A 19285-nucleotide genomic window follows, 5' to 3' on the forward strand; every position below is an offset into this window, starting at 1 on the left:
CTCAGATTGTCTTTCCTGTTCCTTTTCTATTTTTCAGGAACCAAATGGGAAATCTTTTAAAAGTTCTCACTTGCACAGAGTTTGATCAGGGACCAAATTTTTTCCTTGACTTTGAAAGTGAGCAAAGCTTCTTGCCTGGCTTGCATTCTTTTTCTCACTCTTATTCCTAATAAATTGCATGTTTTAATGTACCAGACGAATAGTACAGTGCACGCCACTTATCCCTTTCCTGCCTCATATTGGCTGTTAGCTGCTCAGTTCATCCAAATTCCCAACATCGTTTTTTACTGTTGTTAGCATCAATTAGAAAGACCTGGCGAATCATCTTAATGCTGCCATTGATTCTAGCTGCCTTCTGAGCAGATGACAGCTCATCTGGCAGCCGTCACTACCTTGGCAGTGGTTTGCTTTGCTTTTTAATTTTATAATGTAATTTTTAAAGTTTTATTTTTTTACAAAGAACAGAGACAGCAAAGATTTTAGTATAATTGCAGGCGTGATCCTGTACACACTTACTTGAAAGTAATCCCTATTTAACAAAGTAAGATCTGTTTTTGAGTAAGTGTACATAGGATTGTGCTATCAGTGGGGCACTCTTCAGACATTGACTTCCTTGTCAGGTTGTACCTAAGGAGAGCAGGAATGAATTTCAGGGTGACGTCCACTCCCTCTCCTGGCTTCTTTCACCATGGGCAATACAGCTTCATCATTAGAAGTGGCTTGTGCTGTATTCAAAAAGGGCTGGTGTGTAAATTGCTTTGCCCTTTACATTTTATTAAAATGTGTATAAATACATTCCCCTGAAACTGCTAAAACTCTACTGGGCAGAAAAGTGTCTGCATAGTTGATATGGAATTAGGTTCTTCCTTTTTCCTTTTAGTTTCAAAATGTGTATATTATAATGGAGCAAAGGAGCAAATACTAAGATTTTAAGATACATGTCCATGATTCCCAAACATTTCCTAAAAGACTTATAGTTAACATTTTTTTCTGTGTATATGTCCTGTAAAGGATAAGGCTAAATAATTGTTTGTGGGACACTTTTTTCCCTTTGTTCCATATTGAATTAATGGGATTATGTTCATTAATTTGAAAAACAATGAAGTGAGTGCTTGATTGCATTTTCTTTAGCTGTGCATCTATCATCTAGTGAAATATAATACGCATTTCACGTTAATTTTCTAACCACATCTTTCACTGGATTACAGCTTATATGATCTTTTTGCTTAAAGACTGAATGCATGTCATTTGGGCATTCGCTTGAAAACCGATCAGCAAATGCATTAAAATGCCTTCATCCACTAAAGATATATTGCACCTCAACTTTGCTTGCTACACAATATCTTTCTAAACACCGAAAAGGCAGGTGGATGTTGCTTTTCAGCACAAGCTGTTATGGTTTTTAAAGTAACATTTTATTGAAAAAGCTTTCTAAGAACCACTGTTCTAGTTCTGGTAGCAAACCCTGTTTTCTTTGAAAGTATCAGAGAATTTCTAATGTCTGTGTTTTCGCAAAGCTTCATGATAATTATGCACTACAGTACTTGTTCTAGGCTCTGACTTTTAAAGCAAAACCCAGGGCCATTTTACATGTTAACTGGGTTTTCCACTGAATGTTAACTGGGTTTTCCATTTCTATTAGAACAGTGGTTCCCAATGTGTGGGTTGTGACACATGGTTGGGAACAAAACCTGGGCCATTCCCACTTAAAGGGAATGCAGTAAGCTTCGTTCTGCATGTGGCTGCAACAGGCTCTGTTCAGATCTTGAAGCTCACTTTGCACAAACTGGAAGTGAACTCTGAGATCAGAATGGAGTTTGTTGCAGCCATGCGGAGGGTCGTGGAGGTGGCTGCAGCCTCCAGGACCCCTCCTGAGCCTGCAGGACACCCCCAGGTATGTGGAGATGTCCAGAGGTCCCCGCAGCACTGCTATCACTGCTGTGCTGTTGGGGCCACCTCCCCGCAAGTTCTCACAGCAGTCCCAATGTCCGAGTAGGGCTTTGGGAACCACTGTATTAGAAGAAACAGTTTCCATCACGGAATGAAAGGGGTTGATTCTGCCAGAATTGCAAACTTGGTATGAGAAGTCTTTAAAAAAGCAACAAAAGAGAGACAAAGGTGCTCAAAATTTTCATTTTTTTCAAAGACACTAGTTCCTGTTCATTCATTGTGAAAACTACTTCTAGACTTGTGGCCAGTATGCAGCGTCCACCATAATGACTTTATTTGTAACGGGGTATGTGTCTTTGATACTATTGAATTTCTTTAGAGCACTACCCTTTCTCTAAGGGTCAGTGCTATAGCCTGAAGGCACATGGTGCAACCACTTTGTATTAAGTGAGGAGTTCTGGTCAATGCCTGGGAGTCCTGTGTATCTAGTGAGTTCTGTTAAAGAAAGATGGAATATAAATATAATAAGTGCTTGTACTTATTATATTTATACTACATAGTATAAATAGTATATTATACTGTGTACTATATACTATTTGTACTAGTGTCCAGGTATTTCAAGGTACCTGTTGATTTACAGTTCTTGTGGCTATGATCAGTTGTATTTAGCATATAGTGTTGTAGGCGATGCTTAGGTGGATTCGTATGTTCTAGGATCTAAGGCCCTCCCCAAATTGCAGTTTCATGGCAAAATGCATCTGTGAGCCATAACCATGCTGGATTCACAACTATATGCTCACAGCAATCTGGGATTTTCTTCATGACAAAGGCTGTGCTAGTCTTTCTTTGCTGCCAGTTATCCTTCAGTAGAATTTCTGAATGTTCCAGTGCAACAACAGCTATTTACAAATGCACACAAAGCAAACTGTATGTTCCTCTGTAACAGCAGGCTCCAAATCCTGACATGCAGGCTGAATCTGGTGCCCGCCCCATACCTTCTGGGGCCTGATAATTGTCATTTTGGTTTTTGTGATGATTTTTGGCCCTTGGAACACTCTCTGCTTGCTCTCTGCTCCGTTGTTTGGAGGGTTCAGTCTGGGCCTGGTAAGGGCTCAGTGTGGATCAGGGACTCACGTTGAGTCAGACCTGCAGATGAAAAATCTTGGGATGATCAGGCAGCACCTGAAAATCTCATGGATAAGGAAACCCACTGTGAGTTTTCCAAGACTTCATCTAGCTTAGTCCTCTCATAGGATGCATATTGAGGTGTGTGATTTGTTTCAGAGTGCTCTCCGTCTCAAAATCTCCTTACTACCTTATTACAAAGGTATTAATATATTCAAAAAGATGTTTTAAGATTTCCTTTATTTGGTAGTTCTAGGGTTATGTACTTGAATTTTGTATTGGTTTTTATTCAGCTAATATTTTAAAGTTCTCTCAAGTTTGGCAGATGGCAGAGGGATGTCATACTATATAACCTTAGAGCTGCCATCTGAAACAGGAGGAGAGACAGTCTCTCTATCCCCCCTCCTCCCATGTCCATGTCTATAGTGGCTGGCTGGTATTACCCCCAAATGTAGCACATTATTTTTCCCCATAGGAGTGAATGAAAGTATTATATAGGCGAATGTAAACTGTTGCACTTGGAAACTAAACCTTGGTTTAAGATGGTTAAACCTTGGGCAGCTAAACCTTTCCCCTGCCCTTGTTAACTGCATGAGAATCAAGCCTGATGCTCTCTGCATAGCTCCATTCTGGGTTCAATTTCTTGATCATGCTCTCAGCTCGTACACGTGACTAAACTGTTGTGGGCTGAGCTCTTCTGTCCGCAGGTAACTTGGCCGTATGCACCATTCTGCCAGTTGGTTTGGGGGTCTTTTCCACATGTCACATTGCAGATGTGTTCTGTGAAGGTTGTCTGCCTAGCCTTTAAATTGAGATTGAATTCAGGAGCTAGTGCCTGTCATACATACAAAGAATATGTGCCTTTGCCTGTGGAGTTCTGCCATCTTTAAAATGATAGCAAAGCCTTAAAACACCTTCAGTTCGGGCACTGCAGATGATATATTTTTTTTTCCACCACCGGTGCAGTTTTTCTTTTTTCATTTGCACCTACAGCAAATTCTACCACCATGAATCTTGTTAAAATGAAAGACCTCTTTAGGCTTTTTAGACCTTGTACCTGCCCAAGTTAATAACGAGTAAGATGAATTTTGAACACTTAAGGCTATTTGCAGCAGGCATTTTTCTCGTAAAATGCATCTTGTTAGATTTTACTGCTGCATGTAGTTAGAGGCTTTTATTCAGTCTTGATGAAGGAGAAGGAAAATGTATCTTCCAAGTGCAGGTTTCCCCGAATCTTCATGAAGGCTGTGTATGATCCATTTGATAGCTTAGCTGAGCATATACAAACACTGTTTCAGGGAACACTGAATGAAGTGTAGGGCTGCATGTCAGCGACTAAGCTTTGCAGCACATACACCCTGCTGGGTATGATTGGTGCTGTCCGATAATGCCTCTAGTAGTCACCTGTTTGAAGGAATGCTATGCTTAAACCAGTGTCCATGTCTTCTTGCTCTTCCTCCCCCCACCCCCGCATGACATCTGTTCCTCATACAGGAAGGATGGTTGCCTTTTGTGCTGGCGCTGCAGTCAGTCTGCATGCTGAGAGATCTGTTTCCTCAAAAGATTGTTTCTCCTGGGTCTGGGTGATAATCTTTGAATTAACTTTTCCCCTGCCTCTTCTCTCATAATATAACTTCCAGTTCCCAAGAATGCTGACCCTTCCAGTTTTGTAGAGATCCAGCATATTGTAGCTAACCTTTTATGAAGAGTCTGCTTCCTCTTTTGCTTTCAGATGACTTAAATAATATGGTGGTTATTCTCGCAGGGACTCACAAAATCTCAATGAAGCACTATATTTTTGAACTTTTCCAGGCAATTGTCTCTTGTTGCTTTGAGCGTCCAAAACTAGTGTCATTTGGAACAGTTTGGTACTGTGGTTGAAACTGTGTTCCTAGAGGTTGCTTTCTACTTTTTGAAATGCTGTAGGATTGCAACTATTTTTTTTTGTTTAAATTTTATGCATTCACCTAGTCTTGACTGGGTGGAGTTCAACCCTATGAAGTGTTCACCTGACCTGAAATTTGTTAAATATTATTTTGTCTTTGTTCTGTAATTGCAAATATGCTTGTGATCATATTTTCATTTGTGTTCGGAATTAGTTCTAACTCTCTTCATGGATTGAGCTAAATACCAAGGTGTATGTCTCTGAAAGTTAGTGAAACACCACCTGAATGGCCTGTGAGTTAATGAAATACGGATCACTGTACAAATGGTCACTGTAATGTTGTCTACAGATCTGAATTATGTTTCATAGCTGTTTGGTTTGCAGTTTAAAATATCTGCTTTTTATGTTTCAACTAGATGCTCAGCCTACAGATGGAGAACGGGAAGTATGGAACCAGGTCAATGCTGTCTTACAGGATTCGGAAAGCATGCTTTCAGATCTGCAGTCTTACAAAGGAGCGGGGCAAGAGATTAGAGATGTATGTTACCTGTGCTATGGCTTCAGCATCTTCTCAGGAAAAAAAATTAAATGGCAACATTGCAAACTGCCGTATTTTACATTTAGATTTCCATGCCTGAGGAATGCATTTAAAAGTTTTTTAAATTGTGTTTTCATAGGTCTAAAATTACTTAAACTTGCCTCCACAAGATGATATCACTACAACCAGGTTACTGTATAAAATCACCAAAACTATAATCACACTGAAAATTGTAGCAACGTTTCTGGCATTTCAAAAGAAAAGTAAGGCTTTGATCCAAATTTACCCCTTCTGTTGATGGGAAGGCATTTGATTGCAGGGCTGACCTTGGATCCAAGCGTGAGAGTTCCTCTTTGTGAGTTAATGTACACGCACAAAGCCATGCATACATACATGCAATTAGGTTTATTTATGCATGTGGTAGGATTACAAATAGTTTTACAGCCCAGTCCTATCTGGACCTTGTACTGCTAGAACTCGCACTGCTGTAAATAGCTAGAGGTGCATACCAACAGCTCCAGGAGGCCCCAGCTCTGGAGTTGTTTCAGAGGTGTTCCTGGTGGGCACAGGGGAGGGCTGCAGGCTTGTATCTTGGCTTCCAAGGCACATGCTGGAGCCCCAGTTGTCTGGTGCCTCCTCCCTCTCCTCAGAAATTACATCAGCAAAATAGCTAGTGGTGGTCCAAAGAGTCCCATATGTGTCCAGGAGGCCTATTCAGTTTAAAAGTCTTTTACTTTCATCTGGTTGGCCTTCTGGTCATCCCCTCCCCCAGCTGGAATCAGCACGTGCTCCATCAGCACACCTGCATCATTATCAATTCCAGGGCATAGGATTGAGCTGTTGGTTTGGTTTAGTTTGTAAAATAGTTTATTACAAATAGTTCCTAAAACTATTCCATCCAACATGTTGTTAATAACTTGGAGAATGGATAATAAAATCTGCTGTGGGATGAGAGCACACAATGTTGGCTGAAAGATTTCTGATGAACCTTTCCAGACTGCATGAAAAAAAGCTAGATATAACAAGCAGCTTGGTTTGATGATCTGCTTCTTTTTTTAATTAACAAAAAACCTGTAATGTATTGAGATTATATTCCTAATTCATAGTCCCATCAATGTATGTGGTGTCTCAAAGAAAAGTGAAAAGCAGGGGAAGGGAGGAACCCAGACTGATGCCTGTCCTAAGAAGCAGACTAATTAATAGAGGGGAGGGGAATGAGATGAGGGTAATCAACAGTAATCTACTGAAATCGTAAGGATCTGCTAGGGGAAAGACCTGTCTTTAATAAATGAATAAAAATTATGTGGGATATTTGGGGTGTGTGTGTGTGTGTAGTTGGGGGGGGGTTGCAGCTAATCTGCACTGATAGGCACATTATATATTATTACTTTTACTGCCTTGATTTATGCTGATTATTAGTCATTATTAGTAATCGGTTCTTTGATTTTTCTCTCTAAATCACTTTGTGAACATTTTCTTTGAAAAGCAGTTTATAAATACTGTTAATGATGATGATGATGATAATCATTATCTTTTTGCTGCTTTAGCCTGCACTTATTCATTGTTTCTATTTGCATTTTATGCTTTCTCTGGTTTTATTTATGCTGTTTTCACTTTTTATTCTTTTATTAAGGCGTATTTTTAAAGTTGTATTTTATCATTTTTGTGTTATAAGCCGCCATAGATGCTCTAAGGTGGGGTAGAAACTGCAAAATATAAATACATATTTTTTTCCAGATATATGTAAATATAGTGGCATGCTAACTTACTTATGTCTATTTATTGCTTTCATCCTGTATCTGACATTAGTAAAATTATGTGTTGGTTTTTTCAGGCAATACAAAACCCAAATGATATACAACTCCAGGAGAGAGCCTGGAATTCAGTGTGCCCTCTAGTTGTAAGGCTGAAGCGGTTCTACGAATTTTCTCTTAGGCTAGGTGAGAATGTGATGGCACTTTTGGCATTCCTCTGCTCTTTCCAAGTATGCACATTTGCACATGGTTTCCTTGTTCATAGACCAATGTATTGGCTTATTCTTCTACCCTTCATCTACAGGCTTGTTGCCAATCTTAAAAATTTCTGACATCATCAACTACCAGTTTATCTCTAAGCAAGAAAATGATGTCCATTCAAGCCCCAGGCATTTGTATGCACATGGGCAAAAAGAATGAACTAGAAAATACTTGAACCATATGCTTTTTCTGCATATCTGAATTGAATTGCTCCTTAGTGCAGTTACAGACCCCCCCCCTCCAAAATGGTAGGACTAGCAATACAATAGAGTTCCCAGCATATAAGGCAGTGGCTCCCAAACGTTTTGCTTCAGGACCAACTTTTCAGAATGTCAATCTGTCCAGGACTTGCCGGAAGTGATGTCATTAACCTGGAAATGATGTCATGGCCAGAAGTGACATCATCGGGTAGGAAGTGCTTTCCTGAGAACACAACAAGCACTGAAATTGCCCATGGCAAGCATTTAATTTGTGCCATTTTCCCCAAATAGGTGGGCTATAAATAATTAATTATTCATAATTATTCAATTTTAATTTATATAAAGTAAAACAAAAAATTAAATAAGGGGTGATGAGATGGGGAAGTCAGCCCTGTTCCACAAAGCAAATTATCTCTGTAGCCTGCCTGCAAAAACCTAAAGCCCTCCCCCCCCAAATTAGTAAGATTTTCAGCCCTGCCCAGTTCAATTTAAGTTCTTATATTTAAGCCACTTCAGTGCTGTTTGGGACAAAATCCATTTAAAATCCATTATGTTTTTTGTCTGGGCTGAATTGAGCTTCAAAGCTTCCCTCTTAACACCATTAAAACCTGAGTGAGGAGGAGAGACAATGAGGCTACGCCGGGGGGAGGGGCAGAGACAACAACCCTTTCCAATAAAGCAGCAGTTCCCAAACCTTTTAGCACCAGAACCCACTTTTTAAAATTGCACACTATCAGGACTCACCTAGCTTTCCAAGACTAAAAAAGAAAAAAGTCTTACCAGCTCAAGTCTCTTTTTACTGTATTATGGTGGAGGGGAAGCTGCCTTCTGGAGCACTTGTTGAATTTCACATTGATGGATTGGAACCATTCTGGTAGCCATGCATTCCGCTTCGCCTGACTTTCAACAGGAGCTGGCATGGTTGCTTACTCTTGAGTAAACATGGTTGTGTGACTTAGGGCACAATCCTAACCCTTTATGTCAGTGCTTTCCAGCACTGACATAAGAGCAATGCAGCTCTGAGGTAAGGGAACAAACATTCTCTTACTTTGAGGAGGCCTCCGTGAGTGACACCCAACTGCAGGAAGCAACACATGTCCCATTGGTACCACTATGCCAGTGCTGGAAAGCACTGACATAAGGGATTAGAATTGCACCCTTAGTTTCACTTTCCATAGGGCTCAATAAATCTGTCTGCTTGGAGGGAAGGACTTCCTTCTCAGGTATTTTGGGGGGCCTGTGTTTATCAAATTGGGACCATTCTGGTGGCATTGGATTCTTCTTGGCCTGTCCTTTACACTGAACCATGGCACGTTTGTCTACTCATGACTAAACACACAGTGTGGCTCAACTTCACTTTCCATAGGGCTCAATGCATCCTGTTTGTTTCCTATCAGCTTGTCAGTTGCAGTTTCGCAGCCAGCCAACAATCAGGTTGCAACCCACCAAGTGGGTCACAACCCACATTTTGAGAAATCCTGAGATAAGGTATTGATTTTGACATGCTGGGGGGGGGGGATCCCAGTATACAGAAGTAAGTAAGTATACAAATTAAAGGAAAAGGGAATCACCACCACCACCACCTCAAAAAACCAAGTAAACAAACAAAAAAGGCAGCCTAATGTGGACTGAAGTTCAGTGGCCCCCTCAGCTATATTTCCCCTAAGGCAGGGGTGTCCAAACATTTTGGCAGGAGGGCCACATCATCTCTCTGACACAATGTCGGGGGCAGGGAAAAAAGAATTAATTTACACTTCAAATTTAAATACATTTACATAATATTTGAGATGGAACTTATATGAATGAATGAAGGTCTTGCAATAGCTCAAGACCTATAAAAGGCCTTGCACAAAGCAAGGCCAACCTTCGTTTTGCTGCTGCTGCCCCACAGGCATGAGACAGCAAGCAGTGGAAGGAGCCCCCGCCCTACAGCTCACACGACAGGTCAAACAGTTGCTCTCATGCTGAGAGCAGTTGCATCAGGCCAGCGCAGGCTCCAGCAAGTCTCTGGAGGGTCCCAAGTGGCCCCCAGGCTGAGGTTAGGGCACCCCTGCCCTAAGGGGATCTGTGCTACTGCACAGTCCCCTTTGCATGTGCAGCAGCTTGGCATTTCCAAATGCATGGCGATGACATCTTATGTCATCGCTGGACTTCCAGGAACACTGAGCTCCAAGCTGACTGGAGCTTCCCTTTGGAGGACTTTGAGCTGCACAACCACACAGCTTAAAAAAGTGCTCAGGAGCCTTGAAATGTTGGCTGTCAGTTGGAAAACAAAAGCAGAACATGGAGTATGGGCTATAAGGCATACTCCATGACATACTAAATAAGGCAGGGAGAGGCAATTGTTCTGCTTAAACCATTTCTGCCTAACATTGCATATACCAACAGAGATCAAATGTGTTCGCCTGTGGGCTGGGCAGAAATGGGTTAAACCACTTGGGCAACAGGGTAGGGGAAGATTCAACATTTTGATACCCTTTATTTCACATTCCTTGCTGAGGTTCAGAAGAAATAATGAAATATGTTAAGTTATAGGATACTTCTCAATGAAGGTAATTTCTTCTGTTTCTTCTAGGTTCTTCCAAAGGCAGCCTTCATTGAGGTTTGTAATGTGTAAACATGCTTACACATGTAAGCACTCGAATAAAATGAAGGCAGTTAATGTTTTTTTCAAAAATGTTTAATTAGGTGACAACTTTGCTTAAGCAACACTGACATGTTGGAGCTAGAAATAGTCTTTAAAGAGATAGAGTGGGGAATGTGATTTCCTGTTCTTCTTTCAGAGAAAGCACTGCAGAGCTTATTGGAATCCTTGACCTGTCCCCCTTATACACCAACTCAGCACTTGGAGCGAGAGCAGGCCCTAGCCAAGCAGTTTGCAGAGATCTTGCATTTTACTCTCCGTTTTGACGAGCTCAAGGTGAGCAGGAGGGAGTGGTGTTCAACAAATGCCAAAATGTGTGCTTTTTTTACTTGGAGTGTTAGAAGATTCTCCACTTGTTTGTTTTACCTCTTTGTTTTTCCTCTCTTAAAGATGAGAAACCCAGCAATTCAGAATGATTTCAGCTATTATAGGAGGACAATAAGTCGCAACAGAATAAACAATATGCATGTAAGTAAAATGTTCTCTTCTGGAAATTACATGTATCTTGCCCTAGAAGCTGTTGTCTTCCTCTTCATTAAGTTTTATCTGCTCAAAAGGCAGAATATGCCATTGGCTAATTATTTGTAATTCACATAAGATATTAGCAGTGTGTGGAACTTCTTTTTTTTTAAGGGACCCAGTGGTGTGAATAGTATGTTCTCACAATGAAAAAGCAGTATTTATCAGCAGTGTTTTCAAATGACAAGCTTATCAATTGATAAAACTGATTTTTATAACCTTTCTTATTATATTTGTATAAATATATAATATTAGGGATTTTTATATTAGCTCTCTTCTTGATTTTATATTGGCCATAAGAATAACATTTACAGCCCAATTCCACTTAAATTCCCATGAGGTGATGTAGCTGCACCAGCGTGACTTCCTCTGTATCCCACAGGGGATTCTTGGCTGCTGGAGGTCTCCTTTGGGTAAGGGGGCATTTTTTTCCTTTGCTCCAAGGTAAGTTCCAGCAGCTACAATGGGTCACTTCTGACCTGCACTAGCAATATCATTGGTGCAAGTCCATGTTGATCCATGCAGGTGGATCAGATCCAGGAAGGGGGTTTCAATACAGTGTGTGCTGGCATCCCCACTTCCCTCCTAGGCCTGATCTGTCCACCTCCCCTACCAGCACCACCCTATTCCTCCCTCCCTGCCCTGTTCAACCCCCTCCCTGCTCTCCCACCACCCCTGTGCTGGACTTACCTGCTTCAGCAGGCCTTCTAATGACTGCTGGCACCAGCAAGAAGGCTCTGGCCTTCATGCTGGTACACCTGGGCAGGAAGTGCTTCATGGTGTGCTTGCAACAGTGCATGCTTGCAGAATGTATGTTCCACCTGTGCAGGCTATCAATAGGATTGGGCCGTAATTCGCATCAATGAGTTCTTATTCATGGTGAAAGCCATGAATAAAACTTTTATTTCTTTCTATATTTATATCACAGTCCTATCCTGGGTGCAGGGCCACTGACACTGTGTCCACTGCATCCTGTAGGCTGACTGGGGACCAGGCTGGTCTGTAAAAGTAAGTAAAGAAAAATGTTACTTGCCACTGCCTGTTCTGCTCCTCAAAGCTGCACCAACTTTTTTGCTGGCTTAGCCTTGAGGAACCTTCTGGGGGAATATCCAGGCCAGGCCGGTTCTAGATAGCCACTGGGTGCCACTGCCATTGAAATCTGCCCCATTCTGATGCAACCCTAATCAGCCCTTGCTGCCAGCAAAACCATGAGAGCGACTGATCTGTAGGGCATTGTTGACGGCACAAGGCCTGCTACTGCAATGGTGTGCTGTGTGGATAGGATTTAATCATTAAGCCCCATTTAGACATCCTCTTGTTGTCAATGGTTGTTGCTACTATAAGGTTTTCTAACATTACTCTGAGAATGTTCAGAATCTTCTTCCAATATGAATTGCTGCTATGGAACTGTGGGGCAGTGTTCCTTTTAAGGTGCATGACTGTGCAGCCCCCCACCTCCCAGCCAAACTCCGCACAGCATGAAGTTTGGCAACCTAAAATTTTAGTGATTACATCATTTCTTTATATCTGGAGGTGGATTTGCGATGCCATGAAGCTGCTGAATGGGCCCGCACACTGGCACAGATCTCTTAGAGGCAATGCTGCTCAGGGGTTCTCCCTCATGATTGTAACCTTTGTAATCAGCATGGGAGCACAGCCACAAGAACAGTAGCAAGTACATTAGTAAGAGCATTAAAGAGAATATATTGTAATTGCATCCAGAGACTTAATATAGATGTGCTTAAGGGCTTGGGCATTTTGAACAGCAGAGCCCCAACCCCTGTATAATGTTGTATTACAGACTTCCTTTGCAGGTTCCCCTTGTCTCAAAAGCAATTAGCTTTGTGCCGAAGGGGGAGTGCTATTCAAGTGATACAAGCCCAATTTTCCCCTTAAGCATACAAGTTACATGACTCTTTGGATCCTGTCTGTTCTGTCAGGATCATGTTATACTTCAAACACATCATTGGTATCCTTCAGTCTTGGGAGACTATGGTATTGCGCTCTGAAAAGTGGTTCTGGAACAGCATCTAGTGTGGCTGAAGAGGCCAATTCGGGAGTGACAATCCCTTCCACACTGAAATGTAGTCTGTCCCTGGTGTGTCTCCCTGGCTGTAGGCCTTCCTTCTTTGCCTCTTTGCCTCAATCTGTTGGGCAAGTACCTCTTCAAACTGGAAGAGGCCATGCTGCACAGCCTACCTCCAAGTGGGATGCTCAGAGGCCAAGGTTTCCCACAGCAACCAGTGGGACAAAGCGACACATTAACAAGTGTTTTCTTGCTGTTTTCATCAGCTTGACATTGAAAGCGAAGTGAACAACGAGATGGCCAATAGGATGTCCCTCTTTTATGCAGAAGCTACACCTGTGCTAAAAACACTGAGCAATGCCACAACACGTTTTGTTGCTGAAGTGAGTTATACCTAAAAAATAAAATTAAAAGATACATGCAGAAGGAAATATCAAACAACTAACTTGTTTTTTCTTTTTAATTTTTGTAGAACAAAACTCTCCCAATTGAGAATACAACAGACTGTCTAAGTACAATGGCCAGTATATGTAAAGTAATGCTGGAAACACCGTAAGTAACTTATGAGAGATTGAGATATGCAGTTTTATTTTATGCTTCTTTTTTTTGTTAATCATCCAAAGAAATCTAGATTGCTTAAAGTTTGTAGATGTAGTCTGTTTATAATCTTTGGAAGCACCTTCTCCCTAAGGCTAGAGACAAACAATAGATACTCTTATTTCAAAGGATTGAGGATGATGAAGAGAGATTGCGGGCAATGGTATGTTCAGGCACTCCGCTGTCATCTTTGGCAAACAGGTTTGGCAAGTTTTTGTAGTGCTTTAAAAACATGCTTGAGTATAGGCAAGGGTGAGACAAAAGAAACAAGTGCATATGTATGCAGTGGGTAAGCATGCTGCTGCCATACCACTTTCAACTTGTTAAAAACTATTGTCTGTCTCCAACCATGCCTGCATGCATTTAGGCACACTCACACACTCTTTTATCATTCTTGAAGATCTGCAGATGAAGCCTGACTGTTCCTAGACTCTAGGATCTAGACTGAAAACAGTTCTGTGTTGTGAGCCTTCCTTCGTAACATATGCAGTGCATGATGTGATACTATAACACTGCAGGTTTCCCAGTCCCTCCTCCGTTTCATTGGTTGCTGCTTGCAAAGGCAGGAAAACTCACATTGTGATATCACGTTGCTCATTTAATGCTCTACAAATTAGAGCAGGGTTCTCCAGACTCCAGTCCACAGGCCAGATCTGATGCCATGCCAAATCCCTCCCCTGTGTGAATGGCGCTTACTAGTTCATGGGAGAGCATCTCGTTCACACTACAGAGCGCCCCTGACCTTTGTGCTTGCTTTGTGCTTCTGGGGTCTTTCGCACCAGCTGGTTTTCCAAGCCTGTATGACTGACCAGTGCAACGATTGGGGGCAATCTGTGGCACCGGAGAGAGGCCCCCGGATTGAACAGTAAGCACTGTCTGTGCCTGGGACTGGTTTACTAACATGCGGTGGTCTCCACTTTGGAGACCGCTAAATTAAAGGAAAGAATGAAACACTGGCCTCCTATTTTTGATGCTGGCCTGTGCATCTGTAATGTCTAATTCTGCCTTTATTTACAGAAGTTAAATTAACTAGGACATGTGGCAGGGTCTTCTCCACCTGACCTTGTAAGTTGTTTTATTTAATATCTTAGTGCCCGATCCTATCAGGCACTCAACCGGTGCTCCAGCCCCACTGCTGGCGGGGCTGGGTATTGCAAAAGTGCCATAAGTCATTCTGATGCAAGTAGTGAGCATGCTACACTGGCAGAGAGGGCAGCACCAGAAGGACATGAGCCAGGGGCACTGGGTGGTGAGCATCCCCACCAAGCAGCGGGGAGACATTTCGGGGTGGGGGAAAGGTGGGTAGGGGGCAGAACTGGGCAGAAGAAGCGAGGGCTGGCAGGTGGATTGGACCCAGGAAGGGTTGGGGATGTTGACAGAAGCTGCCATTGAATCCAATGCCCCCTTCCTAGCCATGCCACCCAACATGGTCTTCCTTGGTTCTGTGCCCGCTACATAGCAGGCACAGCTCTGAAGAGAACCATTGGCACCAGCAGAGTTCTACTTAGGGTAAGAGAACCTATGTTCCCTTACCCCGAGGAGAGACTGGTGGCTGCTCTGGCCCTGGAGGATACAGCGCCAGCCATTTCAGAGCCTCTGTACCTCATAGCGCTAGGTCAGCTTTGGATTGGGCTGCCCCTGGTACTGTATTGATTCTTACATTTGTATTGCTTTTGCAAGTTGCTTTGAGTATGCTTTTTCCATAGAAGAGAGGCTAAAAGATGTTGTAAATATTTTTCTCTAACCTCAAAAAGAAAATACTGCACTGGAGTAATACTTAAATTGAATATGCAGGCTTTGATCTGCATGTATATTTAACATACAGATCCATTCTAATTAGAATTCTTTTTGTACCATTTGCCATTCTGAGAATTAAAAATATCTTATTTTTTTTTAACTTTCTCTTATGAGCTGCTGCATCCTGGTTTTGTCCTTCCTGACAAATATTTAAAGTTGGAGTGGAGAGGAAACAAAGAGATACGGGAGGACAAAAAGAGGGTCAGAGATCTTTAAAACGGGTCAATTTCCACATGACTTGCCCTTTTAGTCAACTGTGCATTTTTACAAGCTTTGATGTTCAGAGGTTGGTCATTCTGTCAGGGAAACCTAATGAACCTTACACCCATCGCCTGTGGTTATCTACAGGCAACAAAAACATACCGGTCTTGATTTTGTGATGATCTTTAAAAAATTGTGCCGTCTGCAGCCCCCCCCCCCCCAAAAAAATGGATTTTATGCAAAACTAACTTTTTGACAGTTCCTTTACATTTTTGGAGATACACCCATGTTTTGAGTGCCTTACCTTTAATGATATAAGATGACCTAAAATGAACATTCTGTATCCCAAACTACTGAAGAGGTCCCGTGACGGGTAGTACTATGATTGATGTTGTCTCTTTGTATATTTTTCTACTTGTTCACTTTGCCTTCTACAAGTATGTGTAGTTCTAAAGGCAGGTTTGGATTTCTTTGGTTGAGAGACCACTGGAGACTTGGGTGCCTTCATAACTGTTTCATTTATATGACCAGACCACAGTGGAAACAAATGCATGCACATATACAGATAGCATAACCACTAATCCTGCAACAAGATTCCTAAAGAGAACAACTGTGTACCCCAAGGATTCTTCTGCCAGCTCACAACTTCAAACTTGCTAGCATTTTTAATTTCGCCAATCCAAGATATGACACTGGCATATCTTGAGGATAAGATTGGGCCTTGAATGTTTTGGTAGCCCTGCTAGACATTTGCATTCACTTTGTGTTGTTTGTTTTTCCTCTTTGCAAATAAGTCTTCTGGTTTTCCAGTAATTACTGGACAGCATTGTTCTTTAATTTTATTCTGCTATGTCTGGCTTCTTTGAAAGTGAATCTTTTTAATATGAGATCAGGTCACAATGAAACAGTGATTGTTTTTGTTCGCTTTTTTCCAGTGAATACAGAAGTAGGTTCACCAGTGAAGAAACTCTTATGTTCTGTATGAGAGTAATGGTTGGTGTTATAATTCTCTATGACCATGTCCATCCTGTGGGAGCTTTCTCCAAGGCCTCGAAGATTGATGTAAGACTAATGCATAGCCAGATATTCTTAGGGAATGGTTTAATTTGATGTATCAGCCATGAGTCATATTTGTGCCTTAGACTCTGATGCGCATACAAATGTGTTCTGTCATCATTCTGTTGTTGTTGTTTTACAAATAGCTATGAAATGGCCTAAAACTGCAGTGGGAGGGTGGGTTGGGGCTTTTATAAACTTTTATTTGCTTTCAATAGGCACTCTTGTTTTTAGTGTAAATATCCTCCACAGCAGGTTCTGACTTGATCATGCCCTCTCCCTGTGTGCATTTATTTGTTTTGGTTGTTAAAAAAAATCTTCTGTGGAAAGCCAATAGAAGCCTTTTGGATGGGTTTTTTTAAAACTATAACTAGCACTTGGGGGAGGTGCAATCAGGTTAGCAACCACTGCACAGTCTAAGTTAGTGCTTATCAACCTTTTTCATCACCCAGTGCACTGACAAGGCACTAAAATGGTCAAGGCACACCACCAGGTTGTTGACAATTGACAAGGTACACCATCCTGCCAGTGGGGCTCACATTTCCCATTGGCTCTATTAATAAATGAGCTTCCTCCAGATTCCTGGGGCACACCTGTGGACCGCTCGCAGCACACCAGTGTGCCATGGCACAGTGGTTGAAAATGGCTGGTCTAAGTACTCAAGCCCCACAACGTCTTGTTGTGATTTCAGACTTTTTTCATGCAAGCTACCCCTCCCCAGCACTGTTTATAAATAGCAAGATCATCTCCGTTGATATGCTGTCAGTGGTATTCAAAGTAGGTACTAAGTGGATTGCAACTTAGGTAAGCACTTCTAGTATGTCACTGTTCCTATGAAATTTGTCATGCTCCTTGTCCCCTCCATCATGAATCTCCAAAGCCATTTGGAGACAGGATGACCAACTGATTTATTGTATTATAGCTATTTGTTAATTAAAATTTGGCTATCCTGCCTTCTGTTCTGAAAACCCTCAAAACAGCTAATAGCACAGTGAGAGGACAATCATAAAACAGCTATAAGAATACACAGAAGACAAAACCTACAGCAGGTGCAAAGCCATACATAGACTCTATAAAGAGACAGCCAAACATACCATCAGTTTGCACCAGGGATGGCCCAATGGTATCTGCTGCGTAATCTTGCCCTTGAATTGTGCAGCCGCTACCTTCCTTGGAGTATGCACAAACATCCCACCAGAAAAGTTGTGGATGTGAACCAGAAGTCACTTCTGGTCACATTTTTAAAGAGTTTAGATGCTCGGGAGGAGCCAGAGAAGTGGGCCGTGAGCCATGGGCCTGGTGGAGCATAAAATTACGGTAAAGTAGCACATGTTTAATGATGGCCGACTTCTATTAGGTTTCTGCATGTCACACAATAAACCTCCATGTGGCTACCTCAGATTTATCTATGTGCCTCCATCTCTGCCACTAAAATATTCAGCCACAGTATATAGATAAACTTATAGGAAATCCTGCAGGTAATGGGCTGTGTGGGACATCTTCATCCTGATCACATAAAGGCAGGTGGTGTGCAGAATCGTGGTGTGTTATCTAGATAAGCAATTTGCCACCTCATCCCTCTGGAATCTTGACATGATTTATGGTGCTTCAGCCCTGTTTTAAATAGAATTTAAGACTATGAGGAATTGAAGACTACTTCACAGCAGGCAACCAAGGAGGTTATTAACATATAAGTATATTTAGCCTGTGTGTTCTGTGAGGAGCATCTTCTCACTGGAAATCCTTTATTTCATGAAACTGTGACATGCTGGGGGTATTTGGCTAGTAGGCCTGACTTTGACTATCTTGAACGCCGCAAGGCGTGCTTGGGTTCTTTGTTGATTATAGGTATGGCTTTCTTGTCTCTTCCATCAGATTCCAAGAAGACAATTTTTCTTCTGGCATCACCCACTTTCTAATCATGTTTTTCTCTAAAAACCTCAAGATGTGACTGTCGGATGAAACTTTTGTCTCTTGTGTTATCCTTGTATCCAAATAGTAGTTTTTATTTTTGCATGTTTTTTTCCTCAGATGAAGGGTTGCATAAAAGTTTTAAGAGAACAGCCGCCAGACACAGTTGAAGGGCTTTTGAATGCTCTCAGGTACCTACTTTATTTATCTAGCTTTATTTAATAATGCAATTATTTTGTATTCATGGTGTGTGATTATTTTTTTCCATTTGTAACATATGTGTACTCAGCAGAAAAACCCAGTGAGTTTCATGGGACTTAATCCCAGGTCAGCACACATAGGATTGCAGCCTTACGGTGCAGTCCTATGCAGATTTACTCAGAAGTAAGTCCTGCAATGTTCAGTGGTGCTTTTCCCCAAAAGGTATATATATATATAATTGAAGCCTTTGACTGTTATTTTGTTGGGACAGCTAACAGAACTTGGAGGTGGCTCTAGTTGAGTGCTTCTCAATATTTGTCCTCCACCATACCACTTCACATGGTCCACCTTTTTAAAAGTACCACTGAAAGTAATTGGCAATGACATCATCGAGAGTTACATGGAGGCACAGAGAACCAACAGTGACAAACACCAGTAAGAGACTCAGGGTGGACAGGAGGGCTTTTTCAATTGCGGAAAATCATCTGCCCGCCAAGCCTCCTATCACTGTTTGTTGTGTTGTGTTGCTGGTCTTGCTGCCAGACGGCAGGGTTCTGGGGGTCCCATACGTACCACCAGATACCACCACAAATATCACTGGTGGTACGAGTACCACTGGTTGAGAAATGCTGTTCTAGTTCCTATGTCCAGTGTACCCTTTTGACTGTGCCTTTGTCTCT

General features: G+C 41.9%; 1 protein-coding gene across 4 annotated transcripts in view; it reads left to right on the forward strand.

Annotated features, from left to right (window-relative positions):
* Nucleotides 1-19285, forward strand: part of CYRIA (CYFIP related Rac1 interactor A) — a 69543-nt gene that overhangs the window by 44612 nt on the left and 5646 nt on the right. For 2 of the 4 annotated variants that reach the window (XM_066611876.1, XM_066611886.1), the window contains 9 exons: nt 38-117; nt 5317-5438; nt 7273-7378; nt 10437-10573; nt 10688-10765; nt 13109-13225; nt 13315-13394; nt 16373-16499; nt 18525-18595. In XM_066611876.1, the coding sequence (XP_066467973.1) occupies nt 45-117; nt 5317-5438; nt 7273-7378; nt 10437-10573; nt 10688-10765; nt 13109-13225; nt 13315-13394; nt 16373-16499; nt 18525-18595 (911 nt within the window). In that variant the 5' untranslated portion in view covers nt 38-44. The remainder of the gene's footprint in view (nt 1-37; nt 118-5316; nt 5439-7272; nt 7379-10436; nt 10574-10687; nt 10766-13108; nt 13226-13314; nt 13395-16372; nt 16500-18524; nt 18596-19285) is intronic. The other 2 variants (XM_066611893.1, XM_066611900.1) reach the window with 1 other exon arrangement.

Source organism: Tiliqua scincoides, chromosome 1, assembly GCF_035046505.1.
Source record: "Tiliqua scincoides isolate rTilSci1 chromosome 1, rTilSci1.hap2, whole genome shotgun sequence".
Taxonomy (NCBI): Eukaryota; Metazoa; Chordata; class Lepidosauria; order Squamata; family Scincidae; genus Tiliqua; species Tiliqua scincoides.